The sequence below is a fragment of the Bos grunniens genome, chromosome 4 (assembly GCF_055505025.1).
Source record: "Bos grunniens cultivar Pamir isolate PY7600 chromosome 4, Bosgru_T2T1.0, whole genome shotgun sequence".
In the NCBI taxonomy this organism is placed as follows: Eukaryota; Metazoa; Chordata; class Mammalia; order Artiodactyla; family Bovidae; genus Bos; species Bos grunniens.
Window position 1 is genome coordinate 5,155,826 of NC_141168.1, and position 27,095 is coordinate 5,182,920.

Sequence of the window (27,095 nt, forward strand, 5' to 3'; positions counted from 1 at the left end):
CTATTTCTTATTAATGTCCCAACCACTATGATGATTGAAGTGAAGTGAAGTGAAGTGAAGTCGCTCAGTCGTGTCTGACTGTTTGCGACCCTGTGGACTGTAGCCTACCAGGCTCCTCCATCCATGGGATTCTCCAGGCAAGAATACTGGAGTGGGTTGCCATTTCCTCCTCCAGGGTATCTTTCCGACCCAGGGATTGAACCTGGGTCTCCCACATCACAAGCAGACGCTTTAACCTCTGAGCCACCAGGGATGATTACAACACAGTAAAATGGGCCAAAATAAATGCCTCAGTCTCCTCACCAGTACAATGCAGATTATTACAATACCCACATCAGGACTGTGAGGATTAAATCAGTTATTATATATTAAAGCCCTTAGGACTGCCTGGCACTGTAAATGTTAACTATCATTACTATTATAAAATCATTTCTTAATTACACAGCTGCAAGTGTAAGGATAAGATTAAGAGAATGGAGAGTGCCAACCTCAAAGTTTTGCCCAACCAAACAACAGATACAGCTGTTGGAAAGTGACTTTTTAAAGGACACATTGGAATAAATGACTTTCCTATGCTGTAAACTTCATTCAGTGAAAGTGAAAGTCCCTCAGTCGTGTCGGGACTCTTAGCGACTCCATGGTCTGTACAGTCCATGGAATTCTCCAGGTCAGAATTACTGCAGTGGGTAGCCGTTCCCTTCTCCAGGGTATCTTCCCAACCCAGGGATCCAATTCAGACCTCTCGAATTGCAGGCGGATTCTTCACCAGCTGAGCCACGAGGCAAGTCCAAGAATAACTCCATTCAGACATGTATCTTATTCTTTGTTCTGTTCCCAGGACTCCGCACAAGGTCTGGAGAATAGCAAATACTCAATATCCATCCATTTTTCTATCATCTCATCTAATATTCATCTTAACGGATAGACACTTGATAGCAACTTATTAATAGAATTCTTCTGCCTCCAAAATGAACTCAATAAATCTGTCGGCTTGGTACATTTTTAAAAATTCGTTTAAATTTAATGTACTTTTTTTCAGAATCAACCATGAACCACACGCACACGCTGCTAGTTTTACTTAACAAAAGCATATTGAAGTTTACGAGAGAGGAAAATAACCCTCTAATGGCACCCCACTCCAGTACTCCTGCCTGGAAAATCCCATGGACGGAGGAGCCTGGTGGGCTGCAGTCCATGGGGTCGCTGAGGGTCAGACACGACTGAGCGACTTCACTTTCACTTTTCAATTTCATGCATTGGAGAAGGAAATGGCAACCCACGCCAGTGTTCTTGCCTGGAGAATCCCAGGGACGGGGGAGCCTGGTGGGCTGCCGTCTATGGGGTCGCACAGAGTCGGACACGACTGAAGTGACTTAGCAGCAGCAGCAGCAGCAGCAAGCTGTCTCCTAGTCTCCTAGGAGACGGGGGTCTGACGTCAGTGAACCGGCATGCTAGAACGCCCTACTGCGCATGCCTGCCGGCTCCCCACCGTAGGCTGGGTGCAGTGCGCATGTCACGCCGGGGTCAAAGGGTCAGCGTCTTTGACTGGCTGAGGGGAAGACGCCGGGCGGTAAATGGCGCTGTAGGCGGGAAGATTGAGTGGCTGGTGCGCCGAGCCTCCGGGGAGATGTGTAGTGACTTCCATAGGGCTGAATCTGGGACGGAGGTGAGAGGCGCCGGGGTGAAAGCCAGGGAGACGAGAACAGGGCCGCGGGTCGGCGCGGGAGGCCAGCGGGCGCGGGAGGCCCGGGGCCTCAGGAGGAGGAGGCGCGCGGGGCCCGGACCCCTGCGACCCTGGTGCCCCGTCCCCCAAATTTGCGCCCCCCGGAGACTTGGGGCCCTCAGAGGGCTCACTGCGTACACGACTGCGTGTAAAATGGGAGCTGTCTAGTCTCTAACGTTATGGGCCAAACCCGTGCACGGCAGTCAAACACGGTTTGCAGGAGAGGCTAAGAAAAGCAGGGTGTCGCCCGGCTGAGCGTTCATAGATTTTTCTAGAACAGGGGTGTTTGAGTAGGTGGCGCCACCTTCGCCTTCTGTTCTGTACGTCTTTGCTTATGGCGTCCTGCCCTCGCTATTACAATATATATCCAGCCCAAGTATCCAGGGCCACACAAGCAGTGAGTGTGAGGCCTGCAAGGATTTATTCAGGAATTGAACCAGCAAGGATCAAGCACTTCGTATGTGTTAGCCGCGGGTGAAAGAACTAGAGTTAGAAGCAGGAAACAGCTTCCGCTATTGCAGAACTGAGAACTGAGGCTGACCGCCAATTACAGGACCTTGGGCAACCTGGAAGACTTAACTGGGAGGGGGAGGCGACAGCGGAAGTTTCAGGGACCTTTTGAAGGTGACTTGGCAAGGAAGGGGTGACATGGGGCAGGGAGTTGGAAGTATGTGGGTTCTGCCTTTGGGCATCCCTGATACCTCAGTTGGTAAAGAACCCGCCTGCATTGCAGGAGACCCCAGGTTCGATTCCTGGGTCGGGAAGATCCCCTGGAGAAAGGATAGGCTACCCACTCCAGTCTTCTTGGGCTTCCCTGGTGGCTCAGCGGGTAAAGAATCTGCCCGCAATGCGGGAGATCTGGGTTCGATCCCTGGGTTGGGAAGATCCCCTGGAGAAGGGAAAGGCTACCCACTCCAGTATTGTGCTCTAGAGAATTCCATGTACTGTATAGCCCATGGGGTCGCAAAGAGTCAGACACAACCGAGCGACTCTCACGTTTATGCTCCCTGATTTAGGGGAAGTGCAAGTAGCTCTTTGTAGTTAAAGCCAAACAAAGCTAGTGCGGACACATTGTTGGGAAGTCAGCCCTGAGAAGTAGGCAGTGCAGGTTACGGAGGATCTTTTATACGGAGGAGGGAGGACGGGTAGCACTGCCCTAAACTGATGAGCAAGCTTTCTGCGGAGGTCCAGATAGTCTGTATTTAGGTTTTGCGGGCCATTCCGTCTGTCAGGACTACTCAACTCTGCTGTTTAATGTGAAGGCAGCCAGAGACGTGTAAACAAATGAGCGTGGCTCTGTTCCAATAAACCTTTTGTTCTTTTGGGGAATCTTATTTTTGGTGCCAGGTCTTCATTGCTGTACCAGCTTTCCGTAGTTGTGGCAAGTGGGGGCTGCTCTCTGGTTGTGGTGCTGCGGCTTCTCGTGTTGGAGCGCGGCCTGTACCGCACAGCAGGCTTAGACAGCTGTGGCAAGTGGGCCGTGTAGTTGTCCGCAGGCTCTAGAGCACAGGCGTGGTAGTTGTGGCGCACAGGCTTGGTTGCTCCACGGCCTGTGGGGTCTTGCTGGACCAGGGCTGGAACCCAAGTCTCCTGCATTGACAGGCAGATTTTTTTTTTTTATCACTAAGCAACCAAGGAAGTCCCAACCTTTTGTTTTTTAAACATCAAGGTTTGGTCTGCTGGCCGTTGTTTGCCAACCCTTGCTCCTTTAGAGTGGAGGCTCCGCTCCCCATAAGAACTGCCACAGTTACAAGCTCACTGATTGAAATGATAATTTGAATCCTAGGTTAAACTCAGATGACTTTGGCAGTCAGAACAAGGCTAGCATCTAAAAACTGAGAACCCAGTACAGTCAAATCACTGAACAAAAAATTCATCATATCGTTTGCCTGCCCCAGCCTTCTGGCGATCCTCAGCAAGATTGCCTTGCTAGAATTACTTTGGAGTACAGAGTGGGCGGGGGTGGGGAGGATGCTTCCTTATTCTTTTTCCTTTTTGTCAACAAAACCAACTAAACAAGCCTCTTTTTTAAGTGCTGGGCACCCTGTGGCCATTGCTGAATTTATTTGGATTTTGTTTCTTTTCTTAGTACATTAGTCTAGTACACAAACTACTTCTTGGAGTCCTTGTGTTGAGGAAGATATCTGAGGTCACAGACTATCCCAAGAAACTGAAATAAGCTACTTTTTAATTCACAAGAATAGCCACATTATAAAATAGCTAACTTTCCCCCATGTCTTGTGACTAGGAGGCAAAAGACATTTCATACAGGGTCTTAAAAAAAACACAGAAGTTGCAAAGAGGATTTTTTTTTTTAAGCAGATTCCAGGGATGCAATCTCTGGTAGGCGAGAGAGCAAGTGGAAAACTTACGTAGTGAGCCCTTGATTTAAAGAAGACACACCTTGGAATGCAATTTACAGTAGATAATCTGTTCTTTACCTTACTTTTAAACAGTAGCAGTGGTATTTTTACTTTTATATCCTCTGAACATTAGAAAAGATTTTGGCGATATTTTGGTATCACCCACCAAGTGGCTGCATTTGCACGTAGTTGTTAAGTAGTGACGTACTTTGAGTTTTCTCAAAAATGCCAGTATTCGTTAAGTGTAAAAGTAACCAGGGGATAAAAAAATTTGCTGTCCAGTTTTGGTTGACATGCACAACATACTCTTTCTTCTCTTTAATTTTATTATGATAGTTTATATTGTATTTATTATTAAAGTATTACATGCTTATGGCAGAACATTCCAGTAGTACAAAGTGAAAAGTTGGAAACCTCTCCACCCCAATTATCATGTCCCAAGGGTGGTGCTAGTGGTAAAGAACCTACCTGCCAATGAGGGTTGCTCCCTGGGTGGGGAAGATCCCCTGGAGGAGGAAATGGCAACCCACTCCAGTGTCCTTGCATGGAGAATCCCATGGACAGAGGAGTCTGTAGGGCTACAGTCCATAGGGTCGCAAAAAGTTGAACAAGACTGAAGCAATTAGCATGCATACAAGGTGGATTTTTGTTAGGTTTCCCAGAAATTCTCTTTTTTTTTTTTTTTGGTATTTTGGCTGCTCTGCTCAGCATGTGGGACGGTTTTCCAACCAGGTATCGAACCCAGGCCACCACAGTGAAAGTGAAGAACACGAACCACTAGACCACTAGGGAATTCCCTGCCAGAAGTTTCCCAATGTCATTGTTTTGGAGGCTGAGATGGAGAATGCTGGATCATGATTCTAGTCTTGGCTCTGCTGGCAGCAAGCTGAGAGATTTTGTATAAGTTGTTAAACCTTGGGGCTGCCCAGGTGGTGCCAGTGATAAAGAATCTGCCTTCCATCTCAGGAGACCTAAGAATGGGGGTTCGATCCCCAGGCCAGGAAGATCCCCTGGAGGAGGAAATGGCAACTCACTCCAGTATTCTTGCCTGGAAAATTCCATGGACAGAGGAGCCTGGCGGGCTGCAGTCCATGGGCCGCAAAGAGTGGGACACTGCTGAGCACATGTATTAAGCCTTGTCTTCTAGCTGTAAAGTGAGGGGATAGATGATGATTTCTCAGTTCCCTTTCAGCTGTACTTCTAGAAGGTGAGTCCTTATACTTCTGCATATCCTTCCACTAAGCACAGTATTCCCTGCACAGTGAACACTTGATAAATATTTATTAATAGTAGTACCTGGTTTTCTTTATTTTTTGGCTGTACTGTGCTGCACACGGGATCTTAGTTCTGTAACCAGAGATTGACCTGTGCCCTTGGCAGTGACAGTACCGAATTGTAACCATTGGTCCACCTGGAAATCCCCTGGTTTTCTTTTCTTACAAAAGGTTCAACTCACCTGCCAAATCAACTGGCCCTGAAAATAGATGGCACTGGAGCGTCGGGCCCATAGCTGGCTGTTGCTGGCAGTCAAAGAGGCACAAGAGGACCGGTGTGCCAAACAACACCCCTCCACGCCCCCCATGCTGTAATGCATAGGAGGGCCACTTCGGTGGGCCTTGAAGCCTGGGTTGTGGACCCATGTGGAGCCACAAGAGGCAAATATTACATAAGACAAGTAGTGTTTCTTAAATAATAATATTTGGTCTTGCAGTGATAGAACAACATCTATCCCCTTCTCTCTTTTCGTCCCTTCTTATCCAGAACCGAATAAGTGCTCCATTATTACCATTACTCCATTGTAAGTACTTTCAACTTCTTGTCTTTTTACATCCTAACCTACAAATGCAGAGACATTACTTTGCTAACAAAGGTCCGTCTAGTCAAGGCTATGGTTTTTCTGACAGTCATGTATGGATGTGAAAGTTGGACTATAAAGAAAGCTGAGCACCAAAGAATTGATGCTCTTGAACTGTGGCTTGAAGAGTTGAAGAAGGACTCTTGAGAGTCCCCTGGACTGCAAGGAGATCCAACCAGTCCATCCTAAAGGAGATCAGTCCTGGGTGTTCATTGGAAGGACTGATGCTGAAGCTGAAACTCCAACACTTTGGCCACTCATGCGAAGAGTTGACTCATTGGAAAAGACCCTGATGCTTGGAGGGATTGGGGGCAGGAGGAGAAGGGGACGACAGAGGATGAGATGGCTGGATGGTATCACTGACTCAATGGACATGAGTTTGAGCAAGCTGCAGGAGTTGGTGAAGGACAGGGAAGCCTGGCATGCTGCAGTCCATGGGGTCACAAAGAGTCAGACACAACTGAACTGCTTTCCTGACCGTGGTTAAACCCAGCTGTCTACTTCCTACTTCCTACTGTTTACTGTCTACCCACTCAGCTGGATATTGCTAGGGAAAATCACGACCAGGCTGACTGATTTCATTTTTAAATTTATAACCATCAACTTCAAGTGGACTCCCAATCCCACCTGTGCTTTCCTAGCTAATTCACTTTGTCTCAACAAAATACCTGTTATCAAACCCAACTTTATGCCTGAATTCCAGCCACACGTGTTCTAGTACCTTCTTGATACCTACATGGATGTCTAATAGGCCTCCCACACTTAACATGTTCATCATGATTGACTCCTGGATCCAAAGAAAATAGGAGAAGCCTTGCCCCAAATTGAACCCTTGGTGTACCACCACACATGTACACCCAGCCCCAGCCTGCCCCCTCCTCTGCCTTCCCTATCTTGTTAAATGGTGAACTAATTTTTTTCTACCTTTTGCTCAAGCCAAAAACCTTGAAGTCATTCTTGAATCCACTTTTTCCTCTCATATCAGCCCACATTCGTTCGTGCATTCTGTCTTCTGTACCTTCAATGTGTTATCATGGATTTGACTACATTTCACTACCTTTCCTGCAGCCATTCCTCTTCCTAGTAACCATCACCTGCTTGACTGCACTAACCTCCTAACTGGTCTCTGCTTCACCCTGTTCACACTTCCTCTAATGTATATTCCACGTAGTGTCCACGATGCTCTACTCAAAACATAAGCAGACTCTACTGCCCAGAGCTTTCCAGAGGTTCCTGTATCATTCATAATAGAACCTGGAATCCTGTTTCTTACATGATTTGCAAACTGTGTGATTTGTCCTTCCGCCCCACCCATAACCTCAGCTCTCCTCTCCTGCCTTTGTGATCTTCTCTCCCACTCTCCCTGACTCTTCTTCAGGCACGCTGTTCTTGCTCTTCCTTGAATGTACCAGATCTGCCTCAGCCTCAGAGCCTTTGCAGTTCCTGTTGAGTCGGCCTAGATACTTCTCCCTCAGAAAGTGACACGGCTCACTTCCACACTTGGGTCGTTTGTGTTCACAAGCCAACTTGTACGAGGAGGTCCTTCCTACTGTTGTTTTTTAAGATTTATTTTTGTTTATGGCTACAATGGGACTTCGTGGTATTGTGCAGGCTTTCTCTGGTTGGGGCGAGTGGGGGCTGCTGTCTGTCAGTCACTGCGGTGGTTTCTCCTGTTGCCGAACGTGGGCCCTAGAGTGTGCAGGCCTCAGTGGTTGCGGCTCACCGGCCCTAGAGCACAGGCTCAGTTGTCCCACAGCATGTGGGATCTTCTTAGGCCGAGGGTTGAACCCATGTCCCCTGCATTGGCAAGCAGATTCCTAACCACTGAGCCACCAGGGAGGTGCCCTTCCTACTAGTAATTTTATTCCATTTAACCTTTTTCTCCCTCTGAACACTTACATCTGACATCTTACATTGTACATGTGTTGTCTTCCCACCTCCCACCCCCGCCATTTAAGAATCATGATTGCAGATGTTCTCTGCTGAATTTATTTCTTCAAGTCTCAGCGTTTTGAACAGTATTTAGCTCACTGAAGGCGCTCAGTAGGTGTTCCCTAGTAACTCAGTAAAGAATACCTGTGCGATGCAGGTTCGGTCCCTGGGTTAGAAAGATCCCTGGAGTAGGAAATGGCAACCCATTCCAGTATTCTTGCCTGGGAAATCCCATGGACAGAGGTGCCTGGTGGGCTGCAGTCCATGGGGTCACAAAAGCTGGACACGACTTAGCTACTAAACAACATCTGGCTTCTGTCTCCATCTTCCACTAAGTGCTTTTCTCAAGGTTACCGTCAAACTTTATGTTGCCAAATGCTCATTTCTAAGCACCCGTCTTAGACTAGAAAGGCAGAAGGTGCACTTCGTGCAGACAAGCTGTCAGGACCCCGGCACAGGCTGATCAGTGCGTGTCTAAAATAATCCATTAGGAAAATCCCTCCTTCCCTGCGGAAGAGAGAACAAGAGGATAGGAGAATGCACCTCACATGTTTCTCCAGCGGAGTCTCACAACGGGGCAGGAGGCCAGGGGAGGGAGTTCCTCCAGTGTTAAGCTTCTGCAGTTTTGAGTCTATGCTTTGTTGTCTCTTTCTGAGGTCTTGTGTATAGTTGATTTTTCTAAGTGAAATTTTGAAGCACAGTCTGATAATGACTTCCTAGTGAAATCTTAACTGTGTATTTAATGAAATTACTAATTTGTGAAATGTCATAAATTAAAATTTAGTCTTTATTTTGCTAGAAATTAATGCTGCTTAGGTATGTATAGTAATTTTCCCCTGACTTTTAATAAATTTTTCTTATAGGATGATTGCTTTTTAAAACATATTAGTGAAAGGCAGCAGCTCTCAGGGAATATACTAGAAACAATGGAATTGTACTATTTAGTGTCTGAGTAACAGCTGTCTTTTCCATGTAATTTAGACAAAAGCTTTATTGAAGAACCAGGCCTAGTACTCTGCCCTGAAGGGCAGTTGAATTTTCTAAGTAGCAGAAGAGCCTGATTTCATAAATGAAAAGAATTAGTCCTCTGATTTAAGGGACTCCATGATAAGGGCCAAATTTTGCATTGATCACATACATGTTAACATAGATGCTGTTTCCTTGCCTTCCTACACGTTCCAGCTCATCTCTTTATGTGTTGTTGAGTCACTAAGTCGTGTCTGTCTGACTCTTTGCAGTCACGTGGACTATAGCCCACCAATCCATGGGATTTCCCAGGCAAGAATACTGGAGTGGGTTGCCATTTCTTCTTCAGGGGATCTTCCTGACCCAGGGATCGAACCTGCATGCCCTGCATTGACTGATGGATTCTTTATTGCTGAGCCACCTGGGAAACCCTCTCTGTGTTATAGTTACACATATTTGCCTGGAGTGAATTTCCTCTATATATTGTATATGTAGGAAAACTAAGAATTGTATTCAGTTTGTAGATGAAAGTCCAAGCCTGTTATAGGGCAGGGGGGTGAATATTTGGTTTAGAGTGTAGATGGACTTTCACACTTAACTGGTTTGAAACCTTGCTGCTGGGTCCATCTGCAAACAGATTTCATCACAAAAGGTCAGGGGAAATGAGCCTTTACCCAAATGACAATTACATATGCATGTTTGCCTTAATATCATTCATTTCTGGTAATTTGATCTTTAAGCTCCCCTTCCTGCTCTAGTGTAAGCTTCTCCATAAAAATAAAATGATGCTTTAAAGCATCTTTATGATACATATTCTACTTAATAAGCATATATAATAAACATATACCTTGAAGGTATATGTTCAATAAAACAGACTCTTGTTAATGACTATTAATAACTTTAGCGATAACTGTGAGTCTGGGTGAACTCCGGGAGCTGGTGATGGACAGGGAGGCCTGGCATGCTGCGATTCATGGGGTCGCAAAGAGTCGGACACGACTGAGCGACTGAACTGAACTGAACTGAAGAATACTCATGGGCTTTTGTAGAACTTTGCATAGGTTGTCCAAACATAGAAAAATTTGTATAGTTTAAGGATCCTTTTACTCCAGCCTTTGCCCAGTTCTACCTACCTGTGCCCTGTTTACCTTCATCTTAACAAGCAGCTACTAAGGTTGTGCCAGATGTAAAGCATTTTGGAATTGGTGGTGAGCCAAGATAGAGCCCTCTCCTTTAAGCTCTTACGTCCAGATGAGGGAGACTGGTAATGTGTTCTGAAGTATAGGAATAGCTTTCTGGAAGGAGGTGGCCCTCAAGAATGTATAGAGTTTTCATTCATTCAATAGTCTGGGCCTTAGAGCATTTGAGAGTATAGGGAAAGGACATTTCTTGATTAATGAACGTCTCTTTCAAAATTAAAGTAGCCTCTCACACAGATTAGAATCCACTCTCCCTTTTCAGTGCCTTCACAGAGCCCCATGTCATTTCTGTTACAGCACCTACAATACGTTGAATTCTTTAACCTTTTGACTCTGCCCCATTCAATTTTTTGAGGATAGAAACTGTGTCTGTTGTATCTGTGTATGCCCAGCAAGTTATTCACTGGACTATTTACTGGAAATATTCAACTGGAATATTTACTAATGAATATTTGTATAATTAAGTATTACCCCCTTTCTTTCTGCTGTTGAAAGAAAATATTTGGGGATCCTTGTGATGTTAGGGTGTGTTATGAGAGATGGTGAGAGAGCCCAAGTAAGTGTTTAGACAGGACCTTAGGTTGGTTTGACCTTCCGCTGAGGAAGTCCAAACCCATTGTCCCTGTGTCCAGTGATGCAGACTTCGAGGCTTTGTAGCGCAGGGGAGAGCTCCAGGCTTTGGGAGGCAGAGGTCTCAGTGAAATCCTAACTCATTTTCTTATCTGAGAAGCAGAATGATAACAAATAGAGTTAATGTAACAATTAAAAGAGATAATGTATAGAAGTTATGTACCACTGATACCACAGCAAGTACAAATAGTAGTTGTTTTTAGATAGGTATTGTTACGATGATAAAACCTGGCAGATAACTGATTTACAAACCAAATGCAAAAACTGTTCATTTACAATTTGAGTGCATGTGCCAAATAGATGAAGATTGTGTCCTCTGTGTATTCTTTCCCAATTAGGAAATTTGGGCTCAGAAAGGGTGCTTAGAGAATCAAGAGAAATAGTTTAATTATCTTAATAGCTGCCATCACCAAACTCTGTTTGCCTGACGTGGTCATCTTCCCTAAAGGAATTAAACTGTCCCGTCAAGCAGAATTTAGTTGGATTCCTTGTACCTTGGCTTAACTTACTTTTTGCACTTCTGAAGCTCTAGTTTGATTACACCTTGCTTCTTTCAACTCCTCAAATCTGGACATCATTCACTTAAATTTATGTAATGGTCAGGTTTATGCCAAATTTTTAGGGTATTTTCTACTTGGGTTTGGAAGATACTTCATCCCATCAGATGACTTTTATATGTTGTTAATATTGCCTATTTGTGTAAGTATTATTATGAAAAATAGCTATGTTTTCCTAAACAAAAAATGTAGTGAGGAGTGAAGTTAACTGGGTTCTCATCTCTCCTTCTGTATCTAATCTATTACTATGTGTTGTTCTGGTTAAAGTTTGTGAAGATCATCTCAGCTCTTACAGAGCTGGAAAAGGAAGAAGTATTTTTGGACAATTGTGGATATTCTTCCTTGACAGTATACCAAAACTTGACAAGTAGTGAAGTTACTGCATTGTAGAATATGAAATTATTTCAGTAAACTTTTCATATGTTACAGTCCATTGACTTATAACTTTAAACTGTCTGGGAGTGAATTTTACCCAGTGATTGGTCATTTGGAAATGGTGGTTCACTGAGTTATGTAGATCTTCCAAGTATTTACACATTTGTTAAATAATTAGCCCCCCAAAATCACATTTGTTAAAATCACCAGTGATTTTACCACTACCTTAAGTATTGGGATGCTGTCAAGCTCACAGTAGTAGATAAAAGTTTTCCAAAATTCATATTTTATCATTGGCAACAAATACTGACAGTTACTTTTCCTTAAAGTGATAGGCTCACTTCCTTCATTTTCAATAAGATGTCTGACATCTACCCATGTTTGTGTAATCATAATTTGTCAGTCATTCTTCAAATAAAAGTGTTTTGTGAAAAAGTATCCATCTCATATAATCACACAAGTGCTTTTCCTAGAGAAAACCCACTGCGTTTGAGTTTGCAGCAGAAGTGCTTTCTTTGTGTGTGAAGTTGGGGGAAGTCCCCAAGACTCCGTCTGCAGAGTTCCAGGTCCTCACCCCCTCACTCATTCAGACATTAATTGCATGTTTGGCGGTTCCCAAGGCTACCTTCAGGTTTAGTGATTTTGCTGGAAGGACTTACAGAATACACTGAAAGCTTAGTCACACTTATATTTTGCTGCAGCAGAAGGAAACATTGAAATCAGCCCAGGGAAGAGGTACAGTGGGACGAAATCCAGCATTCCCAACAGGAGCTTCCGGTTGTCCTGTCCTGGTGGGGTGTGGGCAGTGTGCTAGCTTTCCCCAGCGGCAGCGAGGACAGTGTGCTGGCCGAGGAAGCTCACCTGAGCTTTGGTGTCCAGAGTCTTTATGGGGCTTTGTCATGTGGACATAGTCAGCCCACCAATAACTGAGGTTGAGCTGCCTCCAGTCCCTCACCCCACCACTCTAGGCATCAATTTCTCTTGGAACACTTTGAATCCTTAGCAGTCTTGTGAAGGAAATACTGGTTTTTTCTTCCCTTTACCTATGAGAAACCTCAAGCCCAGAGATCTAGTGGGTCAGGTTCTGAAGTCCCAGCTGTCTACTCTTAACTGTTGTAAATTGCTGCTTTTTTTTTTTTTAAACTTATGATTTACTTTTGGCTGTGCTGGGTCTTTGTTGCAGTGCACGGACTTTCTCCGGTTGTGATGAGTGGGGCTGCTCTTCACTGCAATGCTTAGGCTTTTCTCGTTACGGAGCACAGGCTTTAAGGCAAGCAGGCTCAGTAACTGTGCTTAGTTGCTCCATGGCATGTGGGATCTTCCCGGACCTGGGATTGAACCCATGTCTCCTACATTGGGAGGCGGATTCTTAACCACTGGACAACCAGGGAAGTCTATTCATTGCTTCTGAAAACCCCTTGCTCTAATCTACAGACCAGAGAGCAAACTCATAAAGGTGACATCCAAGATCTTTTGTGATCTGACTTCTGTTCTTTAGGACTTCGTTATGTCCTGCCTGTTTTGTGCCGAAAGCTCTGGCATTTCAGATCTCCTTACAGTTTACCTACACACAGCTGTTTATAACCTTTTCATCTTGGCTGATGTTGCATCTGCCAGGTATGCCTGCCTATGTGCCCTATTCACAGATTCAAGTATTTGGAGCTTCTCAGGGAGAGTTTTTCTCCATTGTCCCTTCCCTTCCCATCCCCTCCACCAGATAAGGAGCTGGCACTATAATGGACAGACGAAAGCTGATACCTGTGTGACAAGTGTGGTAGGCATAGTGAGAAAGATAATTATAGCAAGTAAGGAAGGTAAATACTTTGCAATTAGTTTGATTCTGTGTCCCAAACTATGCTATCGGCTTCTTTGAAGGCAGACTCATTTTATACCAAGAGTACTTGGTACATAAAAAATAAAGTATATTCTGGGTAAATGAACACAACTTTTCTTCTAAATTATATTTTCTATTTCATAATTTCCTCCAAATCCTCAAAATGCTGGTGAAAAGTTTCTTACAGACTTTTGGTAAATTGTATAAATTTTGATGTGTTGTGTGTGTGTGTATGTTGGATTTTAAATTTTTAGATAATAAATTTTCCTTCTCTCTCTTTTTTTCCTGCCTTTTGCAAGCTCCTTGCCCGACTGGAAGGTAGAAGTTCCTTGAAAGAGATAGAACCACATCTGTTTGCTGATGAAGAGTCACCTGTGCATGGTAAAAACACAGTCTCAAGCCAAAATACAGTGTCATAAATGAAGTTTTATAAGACAAGTTTTTCCCCTGCATATATCCATATATGGGTTTCCCTGGTGGCTCAGATGGTAAAGAATCTGCCTGCAATGTGGGAGACCCAGGTTCGACCCCTGGGTTGGTAAGATCCCCTGGAGAAGGGAAAGGCAATCCACTGCAGTATTCTTGTCTGGGAGAATTCCATAGACAGAGGAGCCTGGTGAGCTACAGACCACGGGGTTGCAAAGAGTTGGATACGACTGAGCAACTAACACACCCACACACACACATTCATGTACATACTCATACTTCTAGCAAGAGCGTACATAGATTAAACGTGAAATTAAAAACCGGGACAGAGATGATGGCGGCACACTTTTTAACCTTCGTTGTCTGCCAGCTGAAATAGAGCCTGGCTTACCTTCAGTAAGTCTTCAGTGTAAAAACCTCTCTTATCCCAGCACAGTAACTGTGGGAGTTTGTTACTTATTTTTTGTGTCCGTACAAGTTTGAGGATCACAGGAAAGTTCTTAGGTACTTGGTAGTTCTGTGAATATTTTTACAGTAGGGAAAATGATAGCCGCTTATTCTGCTAACACTTCTCCACTAGGGAAAACTTAAAAAAGAAGGTGGTGTGCTTAGATGTGTGTGTGTGTGTGTTTCTTTTCCACTGTAATAGCTTTAAAGAGATAAAATTCACTCAAGTGTACAGTTTGCACTTATGCGTCTATTGGCACAGTCAATTCTAGAACATTTTCTTCACCCCCAAAAGAAACCCATGCCTGCTGGTAGTCACTCCTCAATTCCTCTCGTATCCCTTAGCTCTAGGCACCTATTAATCTACTTTCTGCCTCAGTGATGTGCCTTTTCTGGACATTTCATGTCGTTGGAACCATCCAGTATATGGTCTTTTGTCACTGATGTCTACTTTGCTTCATATTTTCAAGATTTATTATACTGTAGCATGCATCAAGTAGTCTGTTCCTTTTTATTGACTAATGTTCTGTTGAATCCATTCATCAGTTGATGGCCATTTGGGTTGTTTCTACTTTTTGGTTATTAAGAATAATGCTGCCATGATCGTCCTGGGTACAAGTTTTTCTCTGGAGAAATATTTTCCGTTTTCTTGGGTAGTACCTATGAGAGGAGCTGCTGGGTTGTATGGTAGCTCTGTGTTTAACCTTTGGCAAAATTTCCAGGCTGTTGTTTAAAGTGCCTGTTGGGAAACCCACGTTTCACCTGTCAGCGTCAGTGAAGTGTGTCCTGGTTCCAGTCTACCCAGGTCCTGCACACAGCTATTGTCTGTCTTTTTGATTATAGCCTTCCCAGTGAGAATGAAGTGATACCTCATTGTGGTTTTGATTTACATTTCCCTAATGGCTAATGGTGTTAAGCATCTTTGCATGTGCTTTTTGGCAGTTTGTGTGTGTAATTTGGGGAAATATCAGATCTTTTGCCTATTTATAAAATTGGGCTGTCTTTTTATTATTGAGGTGTAAGAGTCCTTTATATATTTTAGCTACAAGCCTTTATTAAATATGTGATCTGCAGATATTTTCTCCTGTTTTATAGTTTGTTTTCTCCATCGAGGCACAAAGTTACTAATTTTGATGAAGTCCATCAATTTATCCAGTTTTTCTTGCTCTTGTCTTTAGTATCAAAGCTAAGAAGCCATTGCCTAATCCAAGGTCAAAAAGATTTAGGGCTTTTGGTATTATTGTAACTGGTTTCTGTTTTCATTATTTTCTGATCAGAGAACATACTTCTGTGATTTCAGTCTGTTTAAATTTATTGAGATGTGTTTTCTGGCCAAACATATGGTCCATCCTGGAGAATGTCCTACGTGTGCTTGAGAAGACTGTGCATTCTGCTGTAGCTGGGCCAGGTGTTTTATTGATGTCTCTTAGTTCTAGTTGGCTTTTAGTGTTGTTCAGGTATTTTTTTCCTTGCTGATCTTCTGTCTTGTTGTTCTGTCTGTTGTTGAAAGTTGGATATTTTAGTCTTTTAGTCTCCAACTATTGGTGAATTGTCTGCTTCTCCCTGTCTGTCAGTTTTTGTGGGTTTCATGTAGTGTTGGGCACATGTATGTTTATTATCATTATTATAGCTTATCAATGAGTTGACTTATTAATCATTATAAAATGTTTCTCTTTGTCATCTCACACCCTTTAAGATGGCTACTGTCATAACAAACTCACAAGTGTTGGTGAGGCGGGGAGCAGATTAGTACCATTGTGCACTATTGATTGGGATCATAAAATGTTGGGATCATAAAAATGGGATAATAATGGTGCAGCCATTATGGAAAACAGATTGAAGGTTCCTCAAAAAGTAAAATATAGAACTACCATTGTACTTCTGGGTATACAGTCGAAAAGAATCAAAAGCAGGGTATTGAATAGGTATTTATTTGCATACCTGTGTTCATAGCAGCACTATTCACAGTAATTGCTCAAAGATGAAAGCAACCCAAGTGCTCATCAACAGATGAATGGATACAAAAAAAGGTGGTCTGTACATAGAATGGAATATTATTCAACCTTCAAAAGGAAAGAAATTCTGAAACATGCTACAACATGGATGAATCTTGAGGACATGCTTAGTGAAATAAGCCAGTCAGAAAAAGAAAAATATTTCCTGAATCCCCTGTATTATATGGGGTATCTAAAATAGTCAGATCATAGAAACAGAAAGTGGAATGGTGGTTTCCAGGGGCTGGGGAGGAAAGAGAGAATTGTCGTTTAATGGGTACAGATTTTCAGTTTTGTGAGGTGATAAAGTTCTGGAGATCTGCTTCACAGGTGTGTGAATGTACTTAACACTACTGAACTGCATGATGAAGATGGTAAATTTTATGTTATGTCTTTTACCACAGTGAAAAAGAGGTCCTTTGTCTCTAATAACAGTTTTTTGTCTTAACATATATTTTGTCTGATGACAGGCTAGCCACTTGTGGTCTCTCTTGGTTACGTTTGCATAGTATTTCTTCTTCTGTCGTTTTACTATCAACCTTGTGACTTGGGATATAAAGTATGCCCGCTGTAGACAACCTGTAGTTGGATCATGTTTTTTTATTCCCTTTTGTCAGTCTCTGCCTTTTGTTTGGACTGTTTAATCCATTTGTTATTATTAGTTGAGATGGGGTTTATGGCTGCCATTCTGCTATCTGTTTTATATGTGTCTTACATCTCTTTTGTTCCTCTATTCATCCTTTACCGTCTTCTTTTGTGTTAAATGGGCTTCAGTGGTGGCTCACATGGTAAAGAATCTGCCTGAAGTTCAGGAGACCTGGGTTCGATCCCCAAGGCAGGAAGATCACTTGAAGGGCCTGGCAACCCACTCCAGTATTCTTGCCTGGAGAATTCCATGGACAGAGGAGCCTGGTGGGCTGCCATCCATGGGGTTCTCAAAGAGTTGGACACAAAAAGTAAAGAAAAAATAGTTGGACCTGACTGAGCAGGAAGTGAAGAGGAACTAAAAAGCCTCTTGATGAAAGTGAAAGTGGAGAGTGAAAAAGTTGGCTTAAAGCTCAGCATTCAGAAAACGAAGATCATGGCATCCGGTCCCATCACTTCATGGGAAATAGATGGGGAAACAGTGTCAGACTTTATTTTTTTGGGCTCCAAAATCACTGCAGATGGTGACTGCAGCCATGAAATTAAAAGACGCTTACTCCTTGGAAGAAAAGTTATGACCAACCTAGATAGCATATTCAAAAGCAGAGACATTACTTTGCCAACAAAGGTCCGTCTAGTCAAGGCTATGGTTTTTCCTGTGGTCATGTATGGATGTGAGAGTTGGACTGTGAAGAAAGCTGAGTGCCGAAGAATTGATGCTTTTGAACTGTGGTGTTGGAGAAGACTCTTGAGAGTCCCTTGGACTGCAAGGAGATCCAACCAGTCCATTCTGAAGGAGATCAGCCCTGGGATTTCTTTGGAGGGAATGATGCTTAAGCTGAAACTCCAGTACTTTGGCCACTTCATGCGAAGAGTTGACACATTGGAAAAGACTCTGATGCTGGGAGGGATTGGGGGCAGGAGGAGAAGGGGTCAACAGAGGATGAGATGGCTGGATGGCATCACTGACTCGATGGATGTGAGTCTGAGTGAACTGCGGGAGTTGGTGATGGACAGGGAGGCCTGGCGTGCTGCGATTCACGGGGTCGCAAAGAGTCGGACACGACTGAGCGACTGAACTGAACTGAGCAACTAACACTTTCACTTTGTGTTAAATAGATATTTTCTAGTGTATCATTTTAATTCCTTGTCATTATTTTTACCTTTTTTTGAGTTAGTTACCTCATGATCACCCTCAGGATTACAATCAATGTCTTAATTTATAACAGTCTAGTTTGGGCTATATACCGTCTTAATTTCTATATTTTTTGTAAAAAATCTTTGCTATCATATAGCTCCATTCCTGTCCCCTTCCTCTTGCTGTTATAAATTATGTATTATACAGTATATGCCCTTCACACTTAAATTTTTGCTTAGTTAAAATAATTAAAATTACTTAATGCAGTTGTTTCTTAAATCACATGAAAAAATAATTACAAATATAAAACACACATAACTCTTATATTTACCTATATAGTTATATTTACCTGTGTTCTTTATTTGCTCATTTGGAATTAAGTTACTGTCTACTGCTATCCTTTCATGCATCCTGAAGGACTCCTTTTAGTATTTCCTATAGAGCATATGTGTTAGTCAAAAAAATTCTAAACTGTCAATAATAAATGACAAATTTTGGTCAAACATATTAGACAAAAGATTCAACTATCTTTTTATTCTATCAGAAAGGATATTATTACATTGAACCTTATGGAACTGACATTAAAACATGGATTTGAAGCATAGCTTAAACATTTGAATGTTATGTTTATAGAAACTTTAAAAAAAACCATTATGTTCAGTCACTAACAAAAAAGTTTACTTAAAATTATGATAGATCTTAGAGCTATAAAACTAGTTAGATGGAAAAAAATATCTGGTTAGGTGAATATTCTTTAGAGCAACAGCAGACATAAAACTAGGATTATAAGGGTTATTTATCAACAACAGCACTTTAACAGAGTATTATAGGGAAGTTCATTTTGAAGCAGTAAGAGATTGAGGGGTTACAAGCATCTCCAGTACTGTTGTGAAACGTTTTTAATGCTTTTTTTGGATAGGAGTTATTCAGTACCATATGCAAACTCATTATCTCTTCAGCACTATAGTGATTGCTCTGCAAATTCAGCATATTTCTTACATGATTGCTCAGTCGTGTCTGACCCTTTGAGACCCCGTGGACTGTAGCCCGTCAGGCTCCTCTGCCCATGGGATTCTCCAGGCAAGAATACTGAAGTGGGTTGCCATGCCCTCCTCCAGGGGATCTTCCCAACCCAGAAATCAAACCCAGGTCTCCTGCATTACAGGTAGATTCTTTACTGACTGAGCCACCAAAGAAGTAAGTTGGTACCTAGAAGATGTATTTTTTGGCTTTTCTCTCTTTTCCTTATTTTGAAGGCTCTTTAGATTCTTAAACTCACTCTGACAATCTGTTACCCAAACCCCTTACAGCATTCTATTTGTGATAGTAACTATCAAGGCCAAACCATCCAGATTTTCTGATTTAGTTTAACTTGTCAACTGTCAAACTGTAGAGGTAATTTTTTTTTTTTTGGTTTGGGTTTTTCCTTTAACTACCAGTTGTCATACTCAATACTTTGACGACTGGGGCAAGATTTCTCTTAACAGCTCACAGAAACTTATGAGATAGTGTTTCAGATGCAGTTAAAAGGACCATGTCTCTCTATAGAACATTATGTTTGAATATTATTTTTGATCTTATGATTAGGTAGTAAATGTTTATAAAAATCAATGAAATTTAGTTCATCATTAAACAAACATATTTGTAGAGAATCTAGTTCAAGAAGTTAATGATCATATTCATCTTTAATTTCCAAGTTGGCAGATTTTACTCACCCAGTTGTTAGAAATGCCCTTCCCCCCCCCCCCCACTTTGCTACTAATCTGTAAAAGGGGAAGAGTGCTTCTACCTACCTGATAGTCTCTTCAGTTCAGTTCAGTCGCTCAGTCGTGTCCGACTCTTTGCGACCCCGTGAATCGCAGCACGCCAGGCCTCCCTGTCCATCACCAACTCCCGGAGTTCACCCAGACTCACATCCATCGAGTCAGTGATGCCATCCAGCCATCTCATCCTCTGTTGACCCCTTCTCCTCCTGCCCCCAATCCCTCCCAGCATCAGAGTCTTTTCCAATGAGTCAACTCTTCGCATGAGGTGGCCAAAATACTGGAGTTTCAGCTTTAGCATCATTCCTTCCAAAGAAATCCCAGGGCTGATCTCCTTCAGAATGGACTGGCTGGATCTCCTTGCAGTCCAAGGGACTCTCAAGAGTCTTCTCCAGCACCACAGTTCAAAAGCATCGATTCTTCAGCACTCAGCCTTCTTCACAGTCCAACTGTCACATCCATACATGACCACTGGAAAAACCATAGCCTCGACTAGACGGACCTTTATTGGCAATTAGACAGCCTTAAACTTTGCCTCAGTTTCATTCATGCTGAACCAGGGCTCTGAAGAATCCATATTCACACCACACTGGCTGTTCCTCAATTAATGCATGGGTTTAGAAAGCCTTGTTAGATCTTGTAGGAGAGTGCTCTCAAAGCTTTACTCTTTTGAATTACACTGAAAAAATGTTTATGAGCACCACCCCTCTCTATCCAAGAAAATACTTAGCAAAGTTTTCATTTTCCCTCTGTTCTGAGAACTCCAGAAAACACCCGGAGAGGTCTCACAGTTACCGTCTCACCAATATCATGGGTTTCTAGCTCCCTGCGGAGTCCCTCCTCTGTTGCTTCAGAATATGTTACATTTCTCTTACCTTATCTTCATTTGACTCTCCAGCCACATGAAATTGCTGTTGAATTTTTACTCTTTAAACGAGCCTGCTGCTGCTGCTAAGTCGCTTCAGTCGTGTCCGACTCTGTGCGACCCCATAGACGGCAGCCCACCAGGCTCCGCCGTTCCTGGGATTCTCCAGCCAAGAACACTGGAGTGGGTTGCCATTTCCTTCTCCACTAAACGAGCCTAAACCATTGTTATTTTTCTGGTTCCTCATGTATGCCTCCCTTCCTCCAGTCTGATTTCCATCCTGCTCTTACCTAAAGACAGTGACTGCTCCCTGTGGTGCTGTTTCAGACTGAGTATCTCTGTTTTTAAAGTTTGGTTCATAAAATAATGTTTATGTTAAAGGTGCTTTTGCAGACTGTACATTTCCACGACAGTTCAGTGATCTGTTCCTTACCTCTCCCCTGCCATTTTTTAATTTTTAGAACTTTTCTGCTGCATTTACTATTATTTAGTACTGTTTCTATTAAATTTGTGTCTTAACTGCCTTCATGCTGGCTTCTCTAGCTGTGGATGTGTCCTGAGACTTGAGTTTCGGCCTCTGTCTTAGTTTTAGGTTCACTCCCACTCCCCTGAAGAGTTTTCTGTTCTCCGTTTCTGTGTAGCTTATTCCTAAATTGCTCTCTTCAACCTCTTATTACTGTCATGAATCTTGAATCCTAGTGGCCGTAGGATATTTTTATTTTTGACACCTAGAGATACATCTTAACATACCATTTTGAAAGCTAAATTCTTGTTAGAATATTTATGTGATATGTGGATTAAAAATCTCTACTCAGTTTTGGTTTTTTCTTTCTTTACACGGCACTTCCAAGCCTGTCTTTGAGAACTTTTAAGTCACTACGCTAGGTTTCCCCTTACCTTCTGAGTAAGTGAAGGAGGCCGAAGACGTGATAGAAATGAAGCATCAGCACACTTGGGCCCAGGGGCAGCTGGCGGGGGTGAACTAGCCCTGGACCATTGGTTCCTGTCCTGGCTTATCTCTGGTGTTGGCCCCTCATTCCACGCCTCGGTCAGTGGCCTTCACACCTGCCCACTCTGCTAACCAAAGCCGCACCCCACCTGCGCCTCCCTGCCACACCTGCTCCCTTTCAAAATGCTGTGTTCCAAAACTGACTTTGTGCATGGAATGAGAACTTACATTTTCATTTTTTAGATTTCTTTCAAGACATTCTTAAGAAGAAAAGAATCTGATGAAATGCATTCAAAAGATTCTGTACTTCGCACTAGGGATAGAGTATTCAAGTCCTCACCTTAAAGTAGTGAACAGGAAATCTACCAAGTAAATCGTCAGAGATGACATACCATGTAAATGTAATGATGATTGATGATAAAGTTTGCTTTTCCTACCTCTGAGTGTTATTATTAGGATTCCCTTTTTCAGTTGGAAGGCCCTGTGGAAGTGTTGATGGCTGCTCCTCAGCCTTGTGGGCCAAGTTCCTAGGAAAAAGAGGCGCATGTGTGTGGTCTGCTTGTTTATCTCCCCACTGCGTCTCTTCGTGGCCCACTGCGTCCTCACAGCCACTTTCCCATTAACCTTGCTCATCTGTGTTTTCAGCTTTCCTTCCCTATCGTTAATATTGGCTCAATGTTAATGTTCCTTCATCTAGTGATGTAGTTTATTCTCTTTCTGTAATATAGGGCGATAAAAGAGTTTTATCTGGGGGCATGGGGAGGATTTCCACTTAGTTCTTCCTTAGCTATATGGTAGGAGGGAGTAACCTGAACTTCTGGGTTGAACATAACTGAACATAATTTTAGTCACTATAAGAGCATCCGTGAACAATTGTTAATGTGAAGATAATTTTACTCTCTGAGGCTGAAATCTTGGGAATGGGGGTGGGGAGAATCTTTTTAATTAAAAATTTGAATTGCAAATTGTATATAAGATTATAGTGAAAATTGGCTGAAGTTTTGTACTACTTAAATATGGTATGGTGGCAGATTGCTAGATTTCTTACAGATTATTTGTGAGTGTTCCAACATACAATGGTTTGTTAGTAATAACAGGAAATAAAGTAACTGGACTCTCAGACAGACCTTGTAGTTGGTTCAGAGCCTAAGAAACTGCCTTTTTAACGTGGTGTTTCCACTTATACTATTCAGACATAAAGCGAATGGCAAATAGACAAGAATTGAAAAGCCCCTGTTGTGAGTGGATTTTGAAAGTCTGGCGGCAGGACAGTTTCCCCAGGTGTTTTATTTGTGCTGTCCTCAGTAAACGAGAGTGACTCGAACCTGCCAAGAAAGAGATTTGCGTCTTCAGAGTAGCTGACCCTGACTTATAATGCTCGGAAAATAACTCACAATGCAGGTGTCATTTGAACGAAATGGTGTCGAGCGGTATTCATACAGCACAGAGCAACTCAAGGCAGTGTGGAAACGTGCAGAGTGTTTCCCCTGCGGATGCAGTTGGCACTCAGGGCCTGAGGGCTGGGGGCCCTACTGCCTGTGTGCGTGAAAATGCACAGTCAAGAGCCCTTCCACCCAGAATGCCAGCCACTCTGGGAAGCCCTTGTTAGGGAGTGTTTCAGCTGCACATAACAGAAGCCCAGCCTCATGACTTCGTTCTTCATGTTGGTGTGGAGGCAGGCTGCGCATGGCTGCTGTGCAGGGTTCTGTATTGTCATCCACGTCCTGGGCACCTCCAGTCTTCCTGCTCTGTCCTCCTTAGGGCCTTCCCTCTGCGATGTATACCTGTCGTCCTCGCTGTTTCTAGATAGCTGTCACTTCCGAGAAGGGAGCAACAGAGCAGAAGTGGCGCCCATGTCAGGACAGCACAACTGGAAAACCCCAGCAGACGTCCACCTGTGGCTACACTGTGGTACCTGGTGGCCTCTCTTTGCAAGGAAGACTGGGAAAATCGCTTTTAAGCTGTGCACATTGCTTTTCCCCCCAAAGTGGGGTTTTACACTTAAAGAAAAAGGAGAAACCAGATATTGGGTAATTAACGACTAGAAATGTTGTGTACCAGTAGTCAGTATCTTTTTAAAAAATGCTTGGTCTAAGGCACTTTATTCGCAGTGCTGTAAGAGCACTTGTGAATGTATGAGGACCCATCTCCAGGAGATGCCCATAGGCCCATTTCAACCATCTCATTTTGTTTGTCAGATTTTCTTGGTGCTGATTAACAGCGAACACCTTTTTCAGAGGTGAAATGTAATGATTTATGTTTAATGTCTTTATTTGTATTTGCATATACAAATTCCTTTTGGCAAATGGGTTTAGATTTTCTTTCAAAAGAGAAAACTTTCCATAAATGTCTTTATAAAAAACATTTTTTGCAGACTTCATTTTGTATCCTGTCATTATTGTGCTGCTACATGTTGACTGACATTTTAAAATTTTACACAGGTGATGTTCTTGAATTTCATGGTCCAGAAGGAACAGGAAAAACAGAAATGCTTTATCATTTGACAGCACGATGTATACTTCCAAAATCGGAAGGTGGACTGGAAGTAGAAGTTGTGTTTATTGATACAGATTACCACTTTGATATGCTCCGGCTTGTTACAGTCCTTGAGCATAGACTGCCGCAGAGCTCTGAGGAGATGGTCAAACACTGCCTTGGGCGGTTGTTTTTGGTGTACTGCAGTAGCAGCACCCAGTTACTCCTCACCCTGTGCTCGCTGGAAACGATGCTCTGTAGGCATCCCTCTGTCTGCCTGTTGATTTTGGATAGCCTGTCAGCTTTTTATTGGATAGACCGCGTCAATGGAGGAGAAAGTGTTAACCTGCAGGAGTCTACTCTGAGGAAGTGTTCTCAGCTCTTGGAGAAGCTTGTAAACGAGTATCGGTTGGTTCTCTTTGCAACAACACAAAGTATAATGCAGAAAGCCTCAAACCCGGAGGAAGGGCCTTCCTGCGCCCGTAATCGCCTGAGTGACGTGGATGTGGACTATAGGCCCTATCTCTGTAAGGCGTGGCAGCGGGTGGTGAAGCACAGAATACTCTTCTCCAAGCAAAATGACTCCAAAGCCGGCAACCAGTTTTCTTTATTTTCACGTCATTTAAAAAGTAACAATGTAAAAAAACACTTTTTTACTATTGGAGAAAGTGGTGTTGAGTTTTGTTGACGTGTATCATAAAACAGTCTTTTGTCAGATGTTATGCAAGTTTTAAAAAGTGTTTAATAGGCTAAAATGATTTGATTCTAAAATTTTAAACTCTAAGGGAATCTAACATAACCACGTTTCTACACAGAATGGAGTTCTTAAACTGGAACCTTAGACTGTTCTGTTCCTGGGTTGTTGAAGATTATTCAGAGTGATAACAATAATAGTTAAACTATATTAAGTTGTTTTAAAACTAAATAAATAAGATACACATTTCAGTCCAAATAAAATGGAGTTTTCTAACTTTGTGTCACATTTCTGGAACTCAGTTAAATACTTGTTTAGGAAAGTTGAAACGCCTTTCTGATTTTTCATATGTAACTCCTTTAAGAAGCTGTGAACTTGGAAAATGTTTCTCTGGAGCTGTTATTTCTGTAAAGAGGATGAAAGCAAGGAGCCTACCCAATCTGCCGTTCACATCCAAGACTACGGGAAGTCAGAGCATTCTGATCTGTTATACCGAATCCCAGGACACAGCTGCATTGTGGTTGGGTTTCTGTCTAATTGTTAAATCACGGGGAAATGAGATACCCATTCAGAGAATTCTGTGAAGGTTGAAATTTTCATCTTTCTTGTTAAGTAACTTGTTGTTTGTTGTTCAGTCGCTCAGTCATGTTCAACTGTTTGTGACCCCATGGACCGCAGCACGCCAGGCCTCCCTGTCCACCATCTCCCGGAGTTTGCTCAAACTTGTGTCCATCGAATCCATGATGGCATCCAGCCATCTGGTCCTGTCACCCCTTTCTCCTCCTACCTTTGTTAAGTAAGAGGCAAATGCTAAAACTATAGTATAATTGCACGTTACTTGTGTTTTCTTACCCATTTAGAATAGGTCAGACATACCCTGAAATGAACTGAAATGTTGCCAGCTGAGAGCTGGACAAGGCTTTATATTCCTTGGTCTAGTAATGGCCAGAAAGGGGTGCATGCATCTCCAGGGGCACACAAGGTAGCCTGTGGTGAAGGAGCAAGAAAAATTTAGAACCTTGATTCATAGATTCTAATCTAAGAAAGGATTGAGTCATATCAATATTTGATATTGACCCTATCACTCATTCAACCCATATATCAGATTGCCTTATGTCACTTGTATTTTTGAGGTATCCTGTAGGAAAAGTGGAAAGAACAATGGACTTGGGTGTTCTCAAGGGTGTGATCATTTAAATGTAACCTGTTTAGTTAAAATTAACTGTATGTTCACTTACCTAACAAAGCTGCTCTGTAAGGGCTTAAAAGATCATTTTCATAATGCAGGCATAGCAGATGTAGCATATGCTGTTTGTACCTGCAGCTCCTCCAGCTTTGGGGAACCTACAGTTCCCCAAACCCAGCGACTTCTGCAAGTGTCATCTGGACACAGAGCCTGCTGGGCGGCGTGTGGGCTAGGCGGGGCAGTCCTTACCAGTGAGGGCCAGGGCTTGGTAGGTTGGTAACGCCTCTCCTCACCCCTTGGTAAGAACCAAGGTGTTTCTCAGGTGGCCCCTGTAGGAGCCATCTCCTCATTATCTCAGTGTTTCTCGCCTTCCACCCCCCACTCTCATGCGGCCTCATGGGATTCTCTCCCTAAAAAACAAAATCCTTGTCTAGGGACTGCTTTTGTTGTGAGTTGGAGGGGAACCAAACTGTCGGCAGGCAATAAAAAGTCGTCAGGCTAACAGCCCTTCTAGGTGCGGTATTTGCTCTTCAGCCATATTATGGAATTTAAAATGATGGCATTCTAATTGTTAATCAAGTTAAATTACATTGGATCATATTACTGTCATTCACACCCACTTGTGTGCCCTCAATAAATGTTATTTTGCTATTAATATACTTTATTACCATATTTTATCCACAGTTCCTTTTTCATTTTATATTCTTGTGTATTTTATTACATGTAGTACATGTTACACATAAAGTTCAATTCAGTTAGTTCAGTTGCTCAGTCGTGTCTGACTCTTTGTGACCCCATGAATCGCAGCACGCCAGGCCTCCCTGTCCATCACCAACTCCCAGAGTTTACTCAAACTCATGTCCATCGAGTCAGTGATGCCGTCCAGCCATCTCATCCTTTGTCGTCCCCTTTTCCTCCTGCCCCCCCAATCCCTCCCAGCATCAGAGTCTTTTCCAATGAGTCAACTCTTCGCATGAGATGGCCAAAGTACTGGAGTTTCAGCTTTAGCATCAGTCCTTCCAATGACTGATCTCCTTTAAAGGACTGATCTCCTTTAGAATGGACTGGTTGGATCTCCT

General features: G+C 42.9%; 1 protein-coding gene across 1 annotated transcript; it reads left to right on the plus strand.

Annotated features, from left to right (window-relative positions):
• Window positions 1-1,442: 1,442 nt before the first annotated feature.
• Window positions 1,443-26,671, plus strand: XRCC2 (X-ray repair cross complementing 2). The gene is made up of 3 exons (XM_086394747.1): window positions 1,443-1,666; window positions 13,734-13,815; window positions 24,103-26,671. Exons 1-3 carry the CDS (start codon window positions 1,511-1,513, stop codon window positions 24,822-24,824), a joined length of 960 nt encoding a protein of 319 aa, XP_086250873.1. The 5' UTR covers window positions 1,443-1,510; the 3' UTR covers window positions 24,825-26,671.
• Window positions 26,672-27,095: the final 424 nt, after the last annotated feature.

Bases quoted from the DNA above. Each gene is read 5' to 3' on its own strand.
- XRCC2 (XM_086394747.1), top strand. From the start codon at position 1,511: ATGTCACGCCGGGGTCAAAGGGTCAGCGTCTTTGACTGGCTGAGGGGA. The intron at 1,667-13,733 runs GTGAGAGGCGCC...GCCTTTTGCAAG, and splicing joins GGGCTGAATCTGGGACGGAG to CTCCTTGCCCGACTGGAAGG. The intron at 13,816-24,102 runs GTAAAAACACAG...AATTTTACACAG, and splicing joins TGAAGAGTCACCTGTGCATG to GTGATGTTCTTGAATTTCAT.